General features: G+C 47.3%; 1 protein-coding gene across 1 annotated transcript in view; it reads left to right on the top strand.

The window, feature by feature from the left end:
* Positions 1-3,088: 3,088 nt before the first annotated feature.
* The window catches only part of GLP2R (glucagon like peptide 2 receptor), a 67,978-nt gene continuing 50,789 nt past the window's right edge, over positions 3,089-20,277 (top strand). Inside the window, exons 1-3 of the mRNA XM_010358266.1 lie at positions 3,089-3,790; positions 11,612-11,699; positions 13,805-13,909. Coding sequence (XP_010356568.1) covers positions 3,602-3,790; positions 11,612-11,699; positions 13,805-13,909 — 382 coding nt within the window. The 5' untranslated portion in view covers positions 3,089-3,601. The remainder of the gene's footprint in view (positions 3,791-11,611; positions 11,700-13,804; positions 13,910-20,277) is intronic.

Below are 20,277 nucleotides of genomic sequence, written 5' to 3'. Positions count from 1 at the left end.
CTCCCAAGTAGCTGGGACCACAGGTGCATGCCACCATGCTGGGATAATTTTTTTGTATTTTACTAGAGATGGGGTTTCACCATGTTGCCCAGGATGGTCTCAATCTCCTGACCTCATGATCCACCCGTCTCGGCCTCCCGAAGTGCTGGGATTACAGGCGTGAGTCACCGTGCCCGGCCAGAGGGCATTGTTTTTTAATTGTGGTAAAACACACATAACATGAAATTAACCATCTCAACCATTTTTTTTTTTTCTCTTTTTGAGACAGTTTCATTCTGTTGCCCAGGCTGGAGTGCAGTGGCACTATCTTGGCTCACTGTAGCCTCCACTTCCTGAGTTCAAGTGATTCTCCTACCTTAGCCTCCCAAGTAGCTGGAATTACAGGCGCCCACCACCACGCCCAGCTAATTTTTGTATTTTTAGTAGAGACAGGGTTTCACCATGTTGGCCAGGCTGTTCTCGAACTCCTGACCTCAGGTGATCCACCCGCCTCTGCCTCCCAGAGTGCTGGAATTACAGGCGTGAGCTAACACACTGGGCCATCTCAATCATTTTGTTTTTTTTTTTTTTTTTGATATGGAGTCTCACTCTGTTGTCCAGGCTGGAGTGCGGTGGCGCAATTTTGGCTCACTGCAACCTCCGCCTCCGGAGTTCAAGCGATTCTCCTGCCTCACCCTCTCGAATAGCTGGGATTACAGGCATATGCCACCATGCCTGGCTAATTTTTGTATTTTTAGTAGAGACGGGGTTTCACCATGTTGGTCAGGCTGGCATCTCAACCATTTTTAAGTGCAAAGTTTAGTGGCATTAACTACACTTGCAGTGTTGTGCAATTATCACCACCATCCACCTCCAGAACTCTTTTCATCTTTCATCATCTGTACCCGTCACATAACTCCCATTCCCCTTCCTCCCCGGCTTGGCAGCCACCATTCTTCTCTCTGTCTCTATTAATTTGACTACTCTAGGTGCCTCCTGTAAGTGGACTCATACAGTATCCATCCCTCTGTGACTTGCTTACTTCACTTAGCATAATGTCCTCAAGCTTCATGCATGTCGTAGCATGCATCAGAATGCCCTTCCTTTTTCAAGGCAGAATAATATTCCCTGTGTTTATTGAATCACATTTTTTTCATCTATTCATACACCTGCGTTGCTTCCACCTTTTGGCTGTTGTGGAGGGTGCTGATTTTGATGGAAGACCAGGGGCTGTTTGGGTGGCTGTCTTGGTGAGACAGCCTCACCCTTGCCTTTTGCATGGAGCAGGGTCCTCAGTGTTGGATTCTGGAATCAGGGAATCCCGAGGACCTCACAGGCCTGTTTCTTGTCCAGTTCTATGTAGAGAAGGACTACAGAAAACAGATGCTGGTTCCAGGGACCCTGGGCGATGCGAGGTACAGGCAGGCTGTCTCAGGGCAGAGGTGCTGTGGAGAATGGGGAGGGTGGCATGCATCCCACTTGGGTGCAGAGTTCTGAGGCCAGGGGCCTCAGATGCTAGAAGACAGAACCCTGGGCACCATCCCTCAGGCCCTCACTGAAGGGGGCACTGGCAGGGGCAGTGACGCTGAAGATTTTTAGGGAGCTCCTCGGGCAGAGGACACTGATGAAGGAGTGAGGGCAGAAGAAGATTCTGCAGAGCATCCTGAAAACACACAGGCTCTTGATGATGTGTTAGACACCTCCTGAATACCCCCAGACAGAATCTGGAATCTATATGCCTGGGCTAGACAGTGATACTGGGTTAGTATCACTCCATCTATACTTTGCCGAGGCCAGGTCTGAGCACCTGTGTCCTGCTCTCTCGCTGGCCTGGTGGGATCCCCAGTCTCGAGGGAAGAAGCCTTACCACGTTTCATCGCTAGAGGGCACCCGCCCAATGGGTGGGGAAGTCACGTGTGGCCCCCCAACCTTCATCCCTTCAGAAATAAAGGATGTTTTTGAGAAAAAGTTGCAAGAGATGAGACAGAATATTCTTGCAAAGCAGGTATTTTTTTTTTAAAGACAGACCATCTTCCAGCATGCATCTTGGAAGATGATCTTTCATGAGCACTCACAGAACAGAGTTGCAGCCACATTCAATAACCAAAGTCCATCCCTTGGGTCCTTTCTCCCTCTAGGTCTCTCTGCCGTCCCAAAGAGATGACCACGTCGATTCCAGAGGTGACACCACTCTGAGTCCATTTCTAGGGCCTTTGTTCTGGTTGAGCATTTCATTGTTAAAGTCTAAAATCTTGCCACATGGAGCTTTTAAGATTTCTAGGGATTTCTATTAAGAAAAGCACGGCTGCTTTTCCCAACTGTTCAGAATTCATTCAGTTGAAAAGTTACCCAGGAGGAGTTCCTATGTTTGACTTGAAGAGGGAAGGAAAAAATAAAACAAAAACAAAACCAAAAACGAAGTGAAAACACGTTCTTCTTGCCTCTTGCTAACTCACTGTTCCATCCAATCAAGACATCTTCCACCTGGGCCTCCAATTTGGGAGGCTGGAAGACATTGCAGGGACGCTGGGAGCTGGCCTGGGAGAGGTGGGGTAAGAAGTTCCAAGCAGAGCCTTTCAGAGGCACGGCGATGAGCCTGCTAAGAACTCACTGGAGAGGGCAGGGGCAGGACAGGCTACCTTCCCAAGTAGCTGTGCTCGGGCACCTCTGGTCAGAAGACCTGCCTATTACTTGCTGTGTGGCTTCGGGCAAGCCTATCCAACCTCTCTGAGCCTCAATCTTTCTCAGCTGTCAGATGAAGAACTCATCGTATCCTCACGGGGTTATTATCAGGCTGAGTGAAATAAGATGGTGGATTAAAAGATGTTGCCAATGCGAGTTGCGGGAAGAGCGTACACCTGTGCTGGTTAGTAAGCGCTCTATCATCAATTCCATAAAAGGGTCTGTCAGGTGGGCTGAGCCACGTGTGCTTAGAACAAGTAGGCATTTAAGACGAGTGAATGTTGGGCTTTTCAACACATTGTTTTGCTATTGTGTAGGCATAACCTAAGCCGCTGACTGGGTTTTTGCTTCACGGCCTGGGTTGGGAGCTGTTCTCTCCTAAGCTGAGCAACCATCTCTCCTGCAGTCTCTGCATAAACAGGACCCAAGGACATTCTGCCTTTGTGGTTAGTCTCAGCCCAGCCTGGACAAGCTTAATGCTTTAAAAAGAAATACCCTGCCTCAAAAAGACACCTGCCTCTAAACTGGCTCGAGGCCCATCGCCTTCTGCCAGCCATTCCTCTGCAGCTCGGACCCCAGCCTGTCTCAGCCCAGCCTTGTGCATTGAGCAGAACCTTCAGGGTGGAGCCCGCTGACCGCCTCGTTCTTTCTCCTTGGCCTGTCGAGGAAGTCCCAGAAAGCACAGCTGACTTAGGGAAGGTCTGGGAAAAATCTCCCTGCTTTTGGGGGGGTAGGGGCGGGGGATGAGCCAGGGCTGAGGAGGAACTCTGAAGACTTTGTAGATTGCTCTCGACCGCCTCAGACACTCTCGGCACCGCGTGGAGAGGATTTGTGCAAACATTTCCTCTCTGGACCGGGAGGAATGCAAGAGAAGACGGCCTGCGGTGCATCTTGGACTGCTAGAGAGATGTACCCTCACTTGTGAAGGTGCACGAGGAAGATGACGCTGGAATCAAGCAGGGCAGGGCCTGGGAGAGGAAGCGCGGGACTCCTGCCTGGCGTCCCCGAGCTGCTCATGGGCATCCCTGCTCCCTGGGGGACCAGTCCTTTCTCCTTCCACAGGAAGTGCTCTCTCTGGGCCCCTGGGAGGCCCTTCCTCACCCTGGTCCTGCTGGTTTCCATCAAGCAAGTAAGAGCAGTTCATTATTATTGTTACTATTATTATCATTTGTGTGTGTTTCCTGATTTTTTTTTTTTTTTAAGCAATTTAGGTCTCATGTAAGCAATCTGGAAAAGAGAAAACAGTATTAAGAATATAATGAGCCACCATAATCCTAGCATTCAAAATCACTGTTCATATTTGGCATATTGTCCTCCAATATTTTCTCTATGCATTTTTTTTTTTTACAACAGCTGATATTAGGAAGTATAAAACACATTGTATCCTGGTCCCCCCCAGACCCCGCATCATATTGTAAGCATTTCCTCGCGTCAATGTGAATTCTGCAAATAGCATTTACAATTGCCGCATATATCCTTCTGTTTGTCTTCAGTATTCTCCCAGGTTTGAGTATTTAGGTTGAGCAAATCCATTTTTCTTTTTTCCTTTCCTCTCCTTTCCTTTCTTTCCTTTCCTTTCTCTTCCGTTTCCTTTCCCTTCCGTTTCCTTTTTCCTTTCCATTACAAAAATATAGAATGCTAATTGTTTTTTTTTTAATACAATTCAAAGAAGTGAAATGAAAACTACAAATCACTCTACTTCCAACAGCTAGAGATCACCCTCATTCACATTTGGGGGCTTATCCTTCCAGACATTTTTCTACCATCGTTTACATACAGTTTTTTGTTTGTTCGTTTGTTTTTTGAGACGGGGTCTCTCTCTGTTGCCCAGGCTGGAGTGCAGTGGTGCAATCTTGACTCACTGCAACCTCCGCCTCCCAGGTTCAAGTGATTTTCCTGCCTCAGCCTCCCGAGTAGCTGGGATTACAGTCACCCATCACCACCTGGCTAATTTTTGTATTTTAGTAGAGACAGGGTTGGCCAGGCTGGTCTCGAACTCCTGACCTCAAGTGATCTACCCGCCTCGGCCTCCCAAAGTGCTGAGATTACAGGCGTAAGCTGCCATACCAGGCCTCCATACAGTTTTTTCTTTTCTTTTTTTTTTTTTTTAAAAAAAAACAAACACAGGCACATACTGTAAATATTATTTTGTAATCTGCTTCATAACAAAATACACTAATAACACAACTGACATTATTATGGAGCACTTGCTCTGCACTGGGTTGAGTGCCAGGTGCCTTCTATTCCTCATATTATCTCCTTCTGTGTTCTCAGCAACCCTGTAGTTGGAGGTTCTCTTGTTAATCCCCTTTTACAGATGAGTAAACTGAGTCTCAGAGAAGTTGAGCAACATTCTTCCATGTCAGTAGATGTAGTTCCATGGAATGATATTTAAGGGCTTTAAGGATTTGTTGTAATGTATTTAACTATCCTCTATAGTTGGGCATGCTGGTAGCTTGCTTTATTCTATCCAAGAAGATTAGACCTTCGTCCTCTTTCCAAGTTTCCATTTGGATACCAGGCTATGGGCATTATAAAAGGATGATGGGAAGGATCCCCAGTTCCACTCATCTGAGTAAAGAAAGTAGCCTAAGGAATGGCTCAGGCCGGGCACAGTAGCTCACGCCTGTAACCCCAGCACTTTGGGAGGCCGAGGCAGGCAGATCACGAGGTCAGGAGTTCAAGTCCAGCCTGGCCAACATGGTGAAACCCCATCTCTACTAAAAAATGCAAAAATTAGCTGGGCGTGGTGGTACGCGCCTGTCATGCTAGCTACTTGGGAGGCTGAGGCGGGAGAATTGCTTGAACCAGGAGGCGGAGGTTGCAGTGAGCCGAGATCACACCATTGCACTCCAGCCAGGGCAGTAGAGTGAGGATCTGTCTAAAAAAAAAAAGGAATGGCTGTCTTCCTCCTTTGTTCCGTGGGCAGGGTGAGTCCTTGTTCATGGTCTTGGAATTCTAAACCCCTCCAGCCCCCATGTAGGGCAGGCTGTGGCACCAGGTCTCATGAGGGTTCACCCCAGGTTTTCTTTGCTGCAAGCCTGGGGCTACAGACGCAGATAACCCCTGCCAGATTTCCTACATCCAGGATCCCCTAGAGGCTGCCTTCAAGCCCTCATGGATTGTAAATGTGAGCCAAGTGAATGGTGTCATGGAATTCTTGCCATCATGGCAGCCTCTCCTCTAGTGACCAGAACATCCTTAAGGCAGGTGGCCCTGGCCTGCCTCTGTCCCAGGACTTCAGTCTGTTAGTGGTGGGGCCAGTGGTGGGAGACTTGATTCAGAACCTTCATCCTTGCTTCCATTCTCTGGATATCTCATATCAACACTGAGTGAGCGCACCCAGCTTATCGTGTAGTTTTGTTCACAAATGTGAACAATGGCTGACCACATGCCAAGCCCTGAGACAGCACTCGGGATATTATAACATGCTTCCTCATATCTCATCTTACTTAATCCTCAACACAAGCCTCTGAGAAGCGTGTTATTACTGAGCCCCTTTTACAGATGGGCAAACTAAGCTTCAGAGGAGTTAAATGGTTGCCTTCGATGCTGTAGCTCCTAAGCACTGGAGCCGCTGTGCCTACCCGGGGTGTTTGAAGCCCTGTGTTTTTTCTTCTGTAGCGTTCTTGGGAGTTGTTGATGTATGAATATTTATGTTAGAAGAGCGGAATCTGCAGAGCCTCAGGCCGGCTTACCAGGCTGAGAAAGCCACACCTTGGCCCTATCACTCTGGTATTTTTATAATCAGCAACATGACTGCTGGCAGCGTCTGCTTCCACTCTCTGCCACCCAGTCTGCGTTTTCAGAGCCTTTCTGGCTGTCTGTCCTCTGGGTGTGTCTGTAATTCTGATGGCCTTACTCTTGGTTCTCCATCTTAACCCCGTATTCCTTTTCTAGATGTTTATATTACAAGGCTTTGGGAAGACTTTGATGATGAATTCTGCTCATAGCCTCTTTCCCTGCATGGAATATAAATGACTGTGGTGTGTGTTCTGGCAGGAAGTCTTCAAAAAATCCACTTAATGAGAAATTCTCAGGGATAGTTTAGTTTCTAAATTCAAGCAGGGAAGTAGTGTTATCCCCACACCACCCTCTCGCACACTTTTTTATTTAGCAGTTGTTCTGGCATCAAAAACATAAACTATCTAAGGATTTTTGAGAAGTACATTGTGGCCCTTTTATACATGGATGGCAGGAAGGTAAAATGGTGCATATTTAAAATTTAAAATGTTTTTTTTTTTTGGCAAGGGTAGACAGTTTGACAATCAAAAAACTTTAAAACTATGTGTATTCTGTGACCCAGAAATTCAAAGAATTTCTAAGAAAATAAAGATGTACTCTCTTTTTTTTTTTTTTTTTTTTTGAGACGGAGTCTCGCTCTGTCGCCCAGGCTGGAGTGCAGTGGCCGGATCTCAGCTCACTGCAAGCTCTGCCTCCTGGGTTTATGCCATTCTCCTGCCTCAGCCTCCCGAGTAGCTGGGACTACAGGCGCCACCACCTCGCCCGGCTAGTTTTTGTATTTTTTAGTAGAGACGGGGTTTCACCGTGTTCGCCAGGATGGTCTCGAACTCCTGACCTCGTGATCCGCCCGTCTCGGCCTCCCAAAGTGCTGGGATTACAGGCTTGAGCCACCGCGCCCGGCCAAAATGTACTCCCAAATGTTCAACTATGAGGATTTTAATTACCACATCATTTATATCAGTAAACATCTTAAAACAACATAGACATTCAATGCTAGAGGATTTAAAAACTGTATCACATTTTTTCATAGAATATTATGTAGCTATTAAAAGGATGCTTCATTTATTATTTATTTCTTGAAATAGAAATATATTCACAATATGGGTCTGCTAATGAAACATAAAAGGCTTTGAAACAATATTATTCCCTTTGAAGTTACAATACAAAAGAAAGACAATGTGTACAGAGAGAAGAATCTGGAAGTAGATGGTAATTTCTGAGTAATGAGATGATAATTCCACCTTCTCCCCTTTTTGCATAGCTGTGACTTCTATTTCAGCTATAGTGAAGTGTATTCCTTCTCTAACAAAGAAAAACAGATTTATTTAAAGAGAGTCAGTGCAAGGATTTCTCTTTCCTTTTCCTTAATCCCTTATGGCGAAGTTCGTTGCTGATGCTGGTTGCCTATGCAAGGGAAGAGAAATCAAGGTCAAGCTGGACTTTTCCAGTTGGAAAAACAATCACCCGTATATCTTCTTTCCTCATGACTTTGGGAATCTGGCTGTGATTGAACTTGGATGTACCTCTTGTGTTTTTTATGTCTTTAGGGCAAGGACTGGGAAGACAGTCTGAGTTTGTCCAGCTCCCCTAGACTGACAAAATTCAGTACTTTTTAGTTTTAGTTCATTTTTCTGCTTTTGGTTATGGCCATTGGCCATGGCAAAGAATGGAGGATAGGGGAACATTACTCCAGAGACTGATTTTATTGTCTCTTCCTTAATCAGGTCCCGGGGAGGTCCCTGGGGCCATAAATAGTACTGTGTCCCCCAGTGGATCTTACATTGATGACCTGAAGGATTCTAGAGGCTTATTATTTGGTTGGCAACTCATCTGCTGAATTTGTAAAAATGATTTCGAGTCAGTTACGGTGCCATTAAAGATGTTTACGTCTTTAAACAATATGTTAGTAACTTACATGCTTCCTCTTGGGTCATAACTCAGAGAGATATATTAATAGAGATTCCAAACTCATAGGAAACTGAAAGCAAGGGATAAATGCCAATTATTGTACCATTATTATTACTTATTGGATAATTGCATGGTTCTCAAACTGTGTGCTTGTATACCCGAGGGCATTACTGTGAACTCACAGAGGTGCTATGAGATACTTTAATTTTTCAAGGGAAGTACAGTGATATGTAGCATTTTCCAGACACCGTGCAAACTACTAGCTCAAGGTATTTATGGTGTTAATATTAGATCTCACCTCCTGCCTTTTGATGATGTTGTTTCTTTGCAAAGCTGGGTTTTCCACAGGTCCTGTGATTAAAAAGCAAGTAGGGCACAAAAATCAGTGTGGAACAGGAAATAAATGTGGTGGCATCCGATCTGATCCTAAAGCTTGAGAAGTTGTGCAATGCACAGCAGGCACTAAGCTGTTAAGGTATAAATATTTATTAAGTTGTTTGGACTTACTTACTGTATGAGTGGGGTTTTAGATACATCTTTTGGCCTAGAAGTGCTGTGGAAAAATTACTGAGTCAATAAGTTTGGGAACTGCTGGTCTAATGACCACACTAGCTCTTCTTCAAAAAGTTGGTTGTGTGATTGTTGCTGTACTCCCTACTGGTATACCAGTCCTACCTCATTCTTTTGGGATAACCCTAAGTCTACCTGGCCCTAGAAAGCATTTGAGCTTGTTGCCCCTTGTGAGAAGAGAGAAAACCTTAAAGCCAACTGATTAACTGGGTGATCTTAGCCCAGATCATTTATTGAACCCTTCCTCATCCTCCATCCCACAACCGAGCCTCTGAAAATGGACAGCAAGAGCATCAACTCCCGCCCTGTGCTGGGGGCTTGTATTCAGAGATGAAAGGCACATCTCAGTCCTCAAGGAGCTTATGCAGTAGGGAGGAAGATGGATAAGTGGCCCACCAATGACACTGCGGTGTGATGGGCCATAGGGATCGGTCATGCAGGGGCAGGGTGACAAGCTCAAAACTCAGACAGGTGGTTAAGTATGGCCAAGGGTCTCTGGGCTTGAGTTGGGCTTTGAAGGATGAATAGGAGTCCACCAGTTGAAAATGAGGGCAGAAGCGAGTGCCAGTGGGAAGTGCAAGGATGAGAAGTCATGAAGGAGCGTGACTTGGGACAAGGATGGCTGAGAGGCTAACTCCTGAGGCCACAGGCCTTAAGTGAAAGACTGTAGGCAGGAGAGCCCTGTGCTCAGCTCTGTCCTGTTCTCCTGTCACCGTGGAGCAGTGTGGAGGGTGGATGGTGGCCCCAGGCCAGAGGAGGAAAGGAAAGACAGGGTTGGACAGGAGAGACGTTAAGGAGGTGGGGTCGATGGAACCTGGACAAGGGAAAGGAAATTGCCGCGGACGGCTCCTGGTTTCAGGTTTGTAATGGAGAGAACTGAGCCACACAGGGCAGAAGCTCGTAGGGAAGCCAAGGACGACAGACCAGAATGCCCTTGGCCTTGCATGTCAGCCAGTTATATAGCTGCCATCTCTGGAGCAGATTCTAAGTCCTTTTTAGGGCAGGAGCTGTGTCTCCCTCATCTCTGTATCCTAATTCCTCCTTAACACAAGGCCTGGCCCACAATAGGTGCCTGATGAACAACAGAAGAGAAAGTCCCTTTTAAAATCAAAGGAAGGCCAGGCATGGTGGCCTTTGAGAGGCCAAGGCAGGAGGATCATTTAAGCCCAGGAATTTGAGACCAGCCTGGGAAATATAGCAAAATTCTATCTCTACAAAAAATACAAAAATTAGGGGCGGGCGCGGCGGCTCACGGCTGTAATCCCAGCACTTTGGGAGGCCGAGGAAGGCAGATCACAAGGTCAGGAGTTCGAGACCAGCCTGACCAACATGGTGAAACCCTGTCTCTACTAAAAATACCAAAATTAGCCGAGTGTGGTAGTGCTTGCCTGTAATTTCACCTACTAAGGAGGCGAGGCAGGAGAATCACTTGAACCCAGGAGGCGGAGGTTGCAGCGAGCCGAGATCACACCACTGCACTCCAGCCTGGGCGACAGAGGGAGACTCCATCTACACAACAACAACAACAACAAAAATTAGCCAAGCTTGGTGGTGTGTGCCTGTAGTCCCAGCTACTCAGGATGCTGAGATGCAAGGATCACTTGAGCCTGGGAGGCAGGGGTTGCAGTGAGCCAAGATTGTCCTACCACACTCCAGCCTGGGCAACAGAGTGAGGAGACCCTGCCTCAAAAAAGTAAATAAATAAAAGTAAAATAAAAAGAAGTGGTACAGGTACACAAGTAGAGGCTGTTACACAGCCCAGTCATCTGGAAAACCCAAAACGTGCTGTATTTCCAAGGTTCAATGATATGAAATAGTCAACATTAGAAAGGAAAAAAATCCCAAGTCCTCAGTAGCTTGAGTAAGTCTCTCAGACACTTCTCTTTGTTCTGAACCCACTTCCGAATTGGCTTCTCAAGAACAGATCTGGGCCGAGTGCGGTGGCTCACACCTGTAATCCTAGCACTTTGGGAGTCTGAGGCGGGCAGATCACGAGGTCAGGAGATCGAGCCCATCCTGCCCAACATGGTGAAACCCCATCTCTATTAAAAGTATGAAAAAAATTAGCTGAGCATGGTGGTGTGCACCTGTAGTCCCAACTACTCGGGGAGGCTGAGGCAGGAGAATCGCTTGAACCCAGGGGGCAGAAGTTGCAGTGAGTCAAGATCACGCCACTGCACTCCAGCCTGGTGACAGATTGAGACTCCGTCTAAAAAAAAAAAAGAAAAGATCCTATAATCTGAGCAGAAAAAATCATGGTCACCTCCAGAGCAGAGAATCTGTCTACTCAGAACCTTTGACTTTGGACCTGCAGATACCTGGGTGATGCAGGTTCCAGCAATTATCTGGCCCTTCTGTCACATTGTTGCGTCTTAGTGTGATGCATCTCTCTTTGGGATCTACATAGTCTTAGAAGCGTGCAACTCTTCATGTGGGAGGATGCAAAAGTTTAGGATGAGAATATTGTGTACTCTTGAAATGTCAACTTCACTTAAAGGTTTTTAAATTGTTTTCATATTTGTATTAAAGCCAATATGATTAGATTATGGAGTGAATGTAAAATTTGTATGTACTCTTAAGATAGAATATAAGATGCCGAAGAAAGGCTGTTTCTTTGCTGTGGGCCATTGTGGGCACTTCAGTGGGAAGGTTGGAGAATCATGGTGTGAAGTGACAAGGCCACATCTGTACTTGGTCACTGGGGGTGACCATGTTTTTGTTTTCTCAGGCTACAGGATCCCTCCTTGAGGAAACGACTCGGAAGTGGGCTCAGTACAAACAGGCGTGTCTGAGAGACTTACTCAAGGAACCTTCTGGTAAGCATGTGTATTAGTTATCCATGGCTGTGTAACAAATTGTCCCAAAGCTTAGTGGTTCGAAACAGGAACCAGTCATTTATTACCTCTCATAGTTTCTGTGGGTGAGGAATTCAGACAGGCACACTGGGGATGGCTTGTTTCTGCTCTGTAATGTCTGGAGTTTAGCTGGAAGACTCCCATGGCCTCTATACTTGACCAGGGCTTCCATACAGCGTGATGGTGGGGTCTTAAGGGCCTGCCTAACCAAAGGCCAGATTGCCTTTCACGCCTTGGCCTTGAAAGTCATACAAGATCACTTCAGCCATGTTCAACCGGTCAGACAGCTACAAAGCTCTACTCAGACTGAAGGACCAGAAACACAGACCCCATGCCCCATTGTAAGGAAACATGAAACCAGATGTATGTGGATGTGACCATCTTTGATAAAAGCCATCTGCCATGGCACACTCATCACCTGATCACATGACATGATTAGCTGCCATATATTAGCCTGGGAATCTGTTAAAGGGGGTGGGGGGTGCCCCATCTGCCAGGGCGTTAACTAAATCTGAATAGTAACATTTCTCTTATCCAAGGCGACACTAAGTTCAGAACATTCTAGCAAATATGTAATAGTTGTCTGCAGGCTGACTCTTTGGGTGCAGCGATGTGCACCATGCCCATCTCCAAAAGAAAAAAAGAAGAAAGTATCTTGGCCCATTGCCTCTGAGCCCACTGAGGACAATCCCCAGCTCTGGCTTCTTTCAGATCATTTAATTCAGAGGCCTTGAGATTGACAGGACACTGTGAACTCTCCCTTTCTTTCTTCACCCAAAGGCAGTCCCAGGCTTCAAGCCCTTGTCAGCTCCCTCTGAAGACCTCATGGGTCCAGGCAGGTTGTAGTCAAGCCTTGAGGTCAGCTGCAGGAACCACCTCTCATTTTGGAGAACACTGCTTTCTGAGGTCAAGGTAAGGCAGGTCTTCATCCAGAGCCATGCCATGCACAGCTCAGGTGATCACTGCCTTACCAGGTGCTGACACCTGGCAGCCAGCTCGACACAGTGTCCCAAGCAAGCTCGTAACACCATGGTGTTTCTAGAGTTTCAATGCCAGGAACCTGGCCTTTTTTTCTTTTTTTTTCTTTTGAGATGGAGTATCGCTCTGTCACCCGGCTGGAGTGCGGTGGCGTGATCTCAGCTCACTGCAACCTCTGACTCCCTGGTTCAAGCGATTCTCCTGCCTCAGCCTCCCGAGTAGCTGGGATTACAGGCACACGCCACCACACCCAGCTAATTTTTGTATTTTTAGTAGAGATGGTGTTTCACCATGTTGGCCAGGATGGTCTTGATCCCCTGACCTCGTGATCTGGAAACCTGGCCATTTTAGCCTAATAGGGAGCAGATGGTGGGGAATGGTGCTCTGCTTCCGGGATGTCAGGAGCTTGCAATATTAGAAGTTTGGGACCTAGTCTGAAGTACTTCCATTTGATTGCGGGAGGCCCATAATGCAGAGTTTTAAGATTGTTGCTTCCTCTTGCCAAACACCAGGGTAAATCATCCCCTGAGATGGTCCAAATATCTAATAATGATCATTGAATTAGTGCTCAAATGGAGAGCTATGACTATATAGTACTTGTATTGGATATGTGTGACCAAGGACCTTGAGTGTGTAGATCCCCTTATTCTGCTGGTCTTTTTGCACATTCACAGAGTAAATGTATCCTGGGATCTAACTGGTGAAGGTTTGATGATTATTTAGCTGATTGTGGAACATAAGGGACCGGCTGAGCCTCCAAGTATCCTCCTGTTCCCAAGTTTCTGTGAAAGTTTAGTTCATGTCAAATAAAGTAAAATCGGCATGATGTGTACATTGACATAATTGACCAGAGGTCAAGTTGGGCAGACAAATGCACGTTGTTTGGGGCTGCATTCAGCATTCCTGTGGTCCCCAAATCATTCCCCAATCTTGACTCATCTAGAGAGTGGGCCACCCATGCTGGTTTCTGCACAGGTTACAATAGCTTCCAGTGCCAGGAACGTGGGCTCCCATGGTGCCTCTGCCTCCATCAGTGGCATCCCTGGGCTGAAACACCGATGGTCATCAGACCCTTCTTCTCTCTATAGGCATATTTTGTAACGGGACGTTTGATCAGTACGTATGTTGGCCTCATTCTTCTCCTGGAAATGTCTCTGTACCCTGCCCTTCATACTTACCTTGGTGGAGTGAAGGTAATAAGTCTTATTTTTATCAATTTTCCCCAACCAAGTGCTTTTCTCAAGTCCTCTTTCCCCACAAACAGTCCCTGTCTAAGCTCCCAGGAATACATCTTCCTTCTCCTCTTCTATAATTCTTCTATTCCTGGATGTTCCATTTATTTTTATATATGTATGTATGTATGTATTTTTGTGGTTACATAGTAGGCGTATATATTTGTGGGGTACATGAGATGTTTTCTTACAGGCATGCAATGTGAATAGGCATGGAGAATGGGGTATCCATCTTCTCAAGCATTTATCTTTTCAGTTACAGACAATCCAATTACACTCCTTAAGTTATTTAAAAATGTACAATTAAGTTATTATTAGTATTATTATTTATTTATTTATTTTTTGAGATGGAGTCTCGCTCTGTTGCCCAGGCTGGAGTGCAGTGGCACAATCTCAGCTCACTGCAACCTTCGCCTCCCAGGTTCAAGCAATTCTCCTGCCTCACCCTCCCGAGTAGCTGGGACTACAGGCACCTGCACGCAGCTAATTTTTTTGTATTTTTAGTAGAGACAGAATTTCACCGTGTTAGCCAGGTTGGTCTCAATCTCTTGACCTCAGGTGATCCGCCTGCCTCGGCCTCCCAAATTGCTGGGATTACAGGCATGAGCACTGTGCCTGGCCAATTAAGTTATTATTGGTGATCGTAACCAGTTATACTATCAAATAGTAGGTCTTATTCATTCTTTCTATTTTTTGCACCCATTATCCCTCCCAGCCGCCTACTACCCTTCCCAGCCTCTGGCAACCATCCTTCTACTCTCTATGTCCATGAGTTCCATTGTTTTGATTTTTAGATCTTACAAATAAGTAGCTCTCCTACTTCAAAGCTTCTGGAGTACAGATCCAGCAGCCACTAAATTTGGCTGCAGTGGGGATAAGAATGGCCACTGTCATGGAGAGGAGAAACAGGTGAGGCAGAAAGATTGGGATGCTAACCTCCACACAATTTTTGACTTGTTAGATGGGGAGGAAGGATTTTCCAAGTACCCTTTGCATTCACATCGAAAGGAGGTGCCAATGGGTTAGTGCTTTTAACTCCCATGGGACTTGGATGGAGAAATTAACCACTTAGCTTGCTCTGATCTTGTTTCAAGGAAATAAACATGACTTAGATACCCTGGATAATATCCCATCCCTACCGGCCCCAGAAGCCTGACCTCTTCGTTATTTTATTCTGCAAGAGGAGGGAGGTGATTACTGGTTAGATTCCCGTTGCCTTTGACCACAGACCACCGGCAAATATAAGGACAACTAAAACTGTTCTCAGGAAACATAAGTGGTTACAAAGCTCCAGGCAAAACAAGGTGAGAACCAGCTTCTGAGAGGGGAGATGATAGCCTTTCATATTGAATTTCAGCCCGATTAATCATCCCATCGTGCAACTTTGGTTTCAATGTTTTGAGCCTCTGGAGCAGAGAGAGAGAGTGTTTAGAAGGAAGATACATTTCTGGGTGGGAGAGTTAGTGACCTATTTTATGGAAGTATTCTCTGATGAAATCCAGTTGGAATCAGCCCAAGAAGCATGAGAATGTGAGATTTTAGGGAGGGTGGAAGAGACAACTCGCCGGATCGGAGGGCTCTGAATGACTCAGGCACAGTCCCCCTGGGAACAGCTGAGTGAGGGGAAAGAGCACTGGGTGTGGAGTCAGGAGCCCCGAGGTCAGACCCAGTCCCTCTGTTTTACACTTTGGAGACTTTGGGCAAATTCCCACAGCCCTCTGAGCTTCTGCTTCCTCATCTATGAAAGGAAGGAGACTTGCTAATTCTGAAGGTCACTCTGAGGAGGAAATGAGAAGGCACTCACAGGGTGCGCCGCAGAGCTGCCGCTCAGTCTGTGGGAGCTGAAGCTGAGTCCAGGGAGGAGCCCCTTGGATTCCTTCAAGTCTTTTTTTTTTTTTTTTTGAGACGGAGTCTTGCTCTGTCGCCCAGGCTGGAGTGCAGTGGCCCTATCTCGGCTCACTGCAAGCTCTGCCTCCCAGGTTTACGCCATTCTCCTGCATCAGCCTCCCGAGTAGCTGGGACTACAGATGCCCGCCACCTCACCCAGCTAGTTTTTTGTATTTTTTTAGTAGAGACGGGGTTTCACCATGTTAGCCAGGATGGTCTCGATCTCCTGACCTCGTGATCCGCCCGTCTCGGCCTCCCAAAGTGCTGGGATTACAGGCTTGAGCCACCGCGCCCGGCCTCCTTCAAGTCTTGAGGCCCCAAACACCCAGACTCTTCAGTAGCACGTGGAGCCGATCCCCACTTCTCTGCTCACTGTCTACCTGTCCCTCTCTGCTCACTGTCTACCTGTCCCTTTCCAAGAGCTAAAAACACAGATCCATTCCACTGTAAGAGAAAATGAAGTGTTCAAAAAGCCATATTTACAAAGAAGTTAAATTAAAGGCTCTTTAAAAAAAAAATAGCTTGTGGGCTTCTGGAATGTGAAGGCAGTGTGATTTGCAAAAGGTGGGAAGTTACTCTTCCACCTGCCATTCCGTGCATTAAATCTTTAGAATCCAAATGGATCCCTGCAGCAAAAAGAGAATGTGGAGACCATGGAAGGGCGCAGAGAAGCACACGTGCAAATGCACAGAGTGGAGGAGAGAGTCCTTGTGAGATGGGAGAGAGAAATGAGCATGGTCATATCAGAAGAGGGAGCGCCTCGCCTGTAGTCCCAGCTACTCCGGAGGCTGAGGCAGGAGAATGGCGTGAACCCGGGAGGCGGAGCTTGTAGTGAGACGAGATTGCGCCACTGAGTGCCTGATGGCAAACAGAGGCTGTAACTGACGACTGAGGCTGGGGGCTAATGACGAAGGAAACTGGGTGTTAGTCACTAGGGTTTCAAACTCTTCTGTAGAAGAGGATTATGTGGAGTCCCAGAAGGTGTTAAGGCATAAAAATGGAGCTCAAGTTGTAGTCTGGGAGAATGACGTTGAGAGCATGTAGCTATTGGACCGAGAAATGGAGGAACCAGGGAGGAGAGTGGGGAGACTACTATAGTGTCCCAGAAAACGTCATGCTAAGGGTCTGGATTCGGGCAAGGGCAAGAGGGCGGAGAGAAGGAGAAAGATGAAAGAAAAGTGTTGGAGGTGGAATGCTCAAGACTTGTCATCAATTGGAGTAGAAACTGAGGGACAGAAAGGAGTAGAAAATGGAGGAGAGGAAAACAAACTCCTCTTCTTTCTCCTCCTCCTTCTCCCCGTCTCTTCCCCATCTAAGGAATGGTCTCAGGGTCCACCTGGCCCCACCCAAGCCCACATCTCAATCAGTGGGTAGCCAGGTCCTCTGGCTCCTCCTCTCCTCCATCCCTCACTGCTGTGGGCTCACCAGCACCCTCTGCTGCTTTTCCATGGCCTCCTCACGAGTCCCTGCCTCAGATCTGGCCCCCTCTAGGCACCTTTGGAAAAGCTTTCTAAAATATCATTCATATTCTGTCTCCCCGCCATCACGACCCCTACAAAAGGCGTGCAAGACCTCCTGTTGCCTGGCCCTGCCGACCTCGTTAGCACTCTCCCCCACGTTCAGGGTTCTCTGCACTTCAGCCCAATGAGCAACTCCCAGGCTCTGCACCTGGTCCAGCTCTTGCCACTCAGTACCTTGGCTCACACACCTGCCCAGGAGGTCTCCTCACAGGCTCTGGCCATGCTCCTCTGCCTATAAAGCCCCTTGCAATTCTCAGCTCAGTCCTTTCCTCCTTCTAGAAGGTTTTTCAGACCTCACGCCTCAACTACAGACCTCTCCTCTCTGTGGCCTCTTTTTTTTTTTTTTTGAGACGGAGTCTTGCTCTGTTGCCCAGGCTGAGTGCACCAATCTTGACTCACTGCAACCTCTGCCTCCTGGGTTCAAACAGTTCTCCTGCCTCAGCCTCCCGAGTAGCTGGGATTACAGGTGCGCACCACTGTACCCAGCTAATCTGTGTATTTTTAATAGAGACAGGGTTTCACTATGTTGGCCAGGCTGGTCTCAAACTCCTGACCTCGTGATCCTCCCGCCTTGGCCTCCCAAAGTGCTGGGAATACAGGCGTGAGCCACCACGCCCGGCCTCTGAAGCCTTTTCTATACCTGTGCAGTCTTCTGTCTTAGCATTTATAATCGTTTACAGCGATTTTTCTTTGCACTCCCCCAGCCAGAGCTGAGCCCTCTTCATATATTTGCGTTCCCAGCACAAAGCATTATGGCTAGCACAGACAATGCAAGTGTCAAGAGACATTCTTGCCATTCACTCATTCAACTAATATGTATCAAGCACCTGTTGTGTGCCATGCATTATTTTTAAGTGTTTGGGATATATTAGTGACAAAAACCAAGTAAGATCTCCTCATGGGGCTCACATTCTCGCAGGAGAGACAGACAGTTATCAATAAGCATCATAAATAAGTGCAGACGATGTTTGAATGTGATCTGTGTTAAACAAGATGGGGAAGGGATAGGAAGGTTGGAGTGGGGTGATGTGTCGCAGCTGTAAACTGGATAGTTAAGGAAGTCGTCGATGGCAAGGTGACATTTTGGTGAAGATGTAAAGAAGGTAAAGGTTTTAGAGGAAGGGTGTTCAGGTTGGAAGGAGACAGCAGGTCAATGGCTCTAGGCGGGGACCATGGCTGGCCTGTTACATGAAGAGAAGAAGGCAGACGTGGCTGTGGTGAAGAGGGGAGAGAAGCAACAGGTTATGGCAGATAATTACGGGCCAGGTCTTAGGGGGCTTTGTGAAAGGCCGGAAGAGTTTTTCTCAGAAAGCCCTTGGAAGATCTGGAGAGGAGTGTGACATGATGTGGCTGATTTTTTTTTTTTTTTTGAGACAGTCTCCCTCTGTCACCTGGGCTGGAGTACAGCAGCATGATCTCAGCTCACTGTAACCTCTGCCTCCCGAGTTCAAGTGATTCTCCTGCCTCAGCCTCCCGAGTAGCTGGGATTACAGGCATGTGCCACCACACCCGGCTAATTATTATTATTATTTTTTGTATTTTTAGTAGAGACGGAGTTTCACCACGCTGGGCAGGCTGGTCTCGAACTCCTGACCTCAGGTGATCCACCCGCCTTGGCCTCCCAAATTGCTAGGGTTAGAGGTATGAGCCACCGCACCTGGCCTATGTGGCTGGTATTTTATTAAACTTGCTCTGACTGCTGGGTTGCCTACAGATGTGAGGGGCAGGACTGTCAGAGGAGTCCCATCTCCCAGTGAGAGATGATAGTTCCACGGGATGGGAGCAGGAGCGAAAGTGGCAGTCAGATTCCATGTACAGAAGAAGGCAGGGATGACAGATTAGCTAGAGGACCTGAGGAGGGCTATGAGAGACAGAAGGGGAGGGTGACTCTGAGGTTTAGGGCCAGGGGACTGGAAGGATGGGTTTGCCATCCACTGAGGTGGTAAAATAGGTGGGTGGAGCAGATTTTGAAAAGAAGAAAAAGAGTTTGGTTTGGAGTGTGTTGTTTGAGATGTCAGTTAGACCCCCTACCTGCCAAAGGTGTCAGGGGAGCAGGGAGTTGTACCCTGTGGCTGTCCATTCATTAAATTCAGCAAATAGTTACTGTTGGCCCATGATGTGCAGGGCCAGGACTAGGAAGGACCAACAGATTTTGACTTCTGGTTTGCAAGCCTAGCCTCTGATCCTCCAGGTGGGAGGACCTTCTGGGAGAGTCTTCTGGGACAGATGTGACTGAGTCACAATGGCAGTCTGTCTGGGCACAGGGATTTTTCTCATCGTTTTCACACACCCTTTCATTTCTTCCCAAATCCTTCCCAAATCATGGAGAGTCGGTAGCAATTATTATCCCCATTTCCTGATGAAAATGCAGGAAGGTGGCTGGGCGCGGTGGCTCAAGCCTGTAATCCCAGCACTTTGGGAGGCTGAGGCAGGCGGATCACGAGATCAGGAGATCGAGACCATCCTGGCTAACACGGTGAAACCCCGTCTCTACTAAAATTGCAAAAAATTAGCCGGGTGTGGTGGCGGGCGCCTGTAGTCCCAGCTACTCGGGAGGCTGAGGCAGGAGAATGGCGTGAACCCGGGAGGCGGAGCTTGCAGTGAGCTGAGATGGCGCCACTGCACTCCAGCCTGGGCAACAGAGGGAGACTCCGTCTCAAAAAAAAAAAAAAAAAAAAAAAAAGAAAACGCAGGAAGGCTTAGAGGTTTAGGAGAGCTAGGCCCAGGACACACTCATGCATGGATGGTGCATCCGGTGTCAGTCCCAGTCTGTCAGCCACGTGCCCACCACTTTCTCTTCTTCATAGCATGAGCCTCAGGAAGAGATACCCCACCTAGCAAGCATCGGGAGTCCAGACTGGTGTCTCCCAGCTGGGCTGAACCTTGGAGGGCTTATAACATCTCTGAGTCACCAGAGGCTGT

Source organism: Rhinopithecus roxellana, chromosome 19 (assembly GCF_007565055.1).
Source record: "Rhinopithecus roxellana isolate Shanxi Qingling chromosome 19, ASM756505v1, whole genome shotgun sequence".
Classification (NCBI taxonomy): Eukaryota; Metazoa; Chordata; class Mammalia; order Primates; family Cercopithecidae; genus Rhinopithecus; species Rhinopithecus roxellana.
Note: the sequence above shows the minus strand (reverse complement) of the source record. Positions and strands in the feature narration are given on the sequence as shown.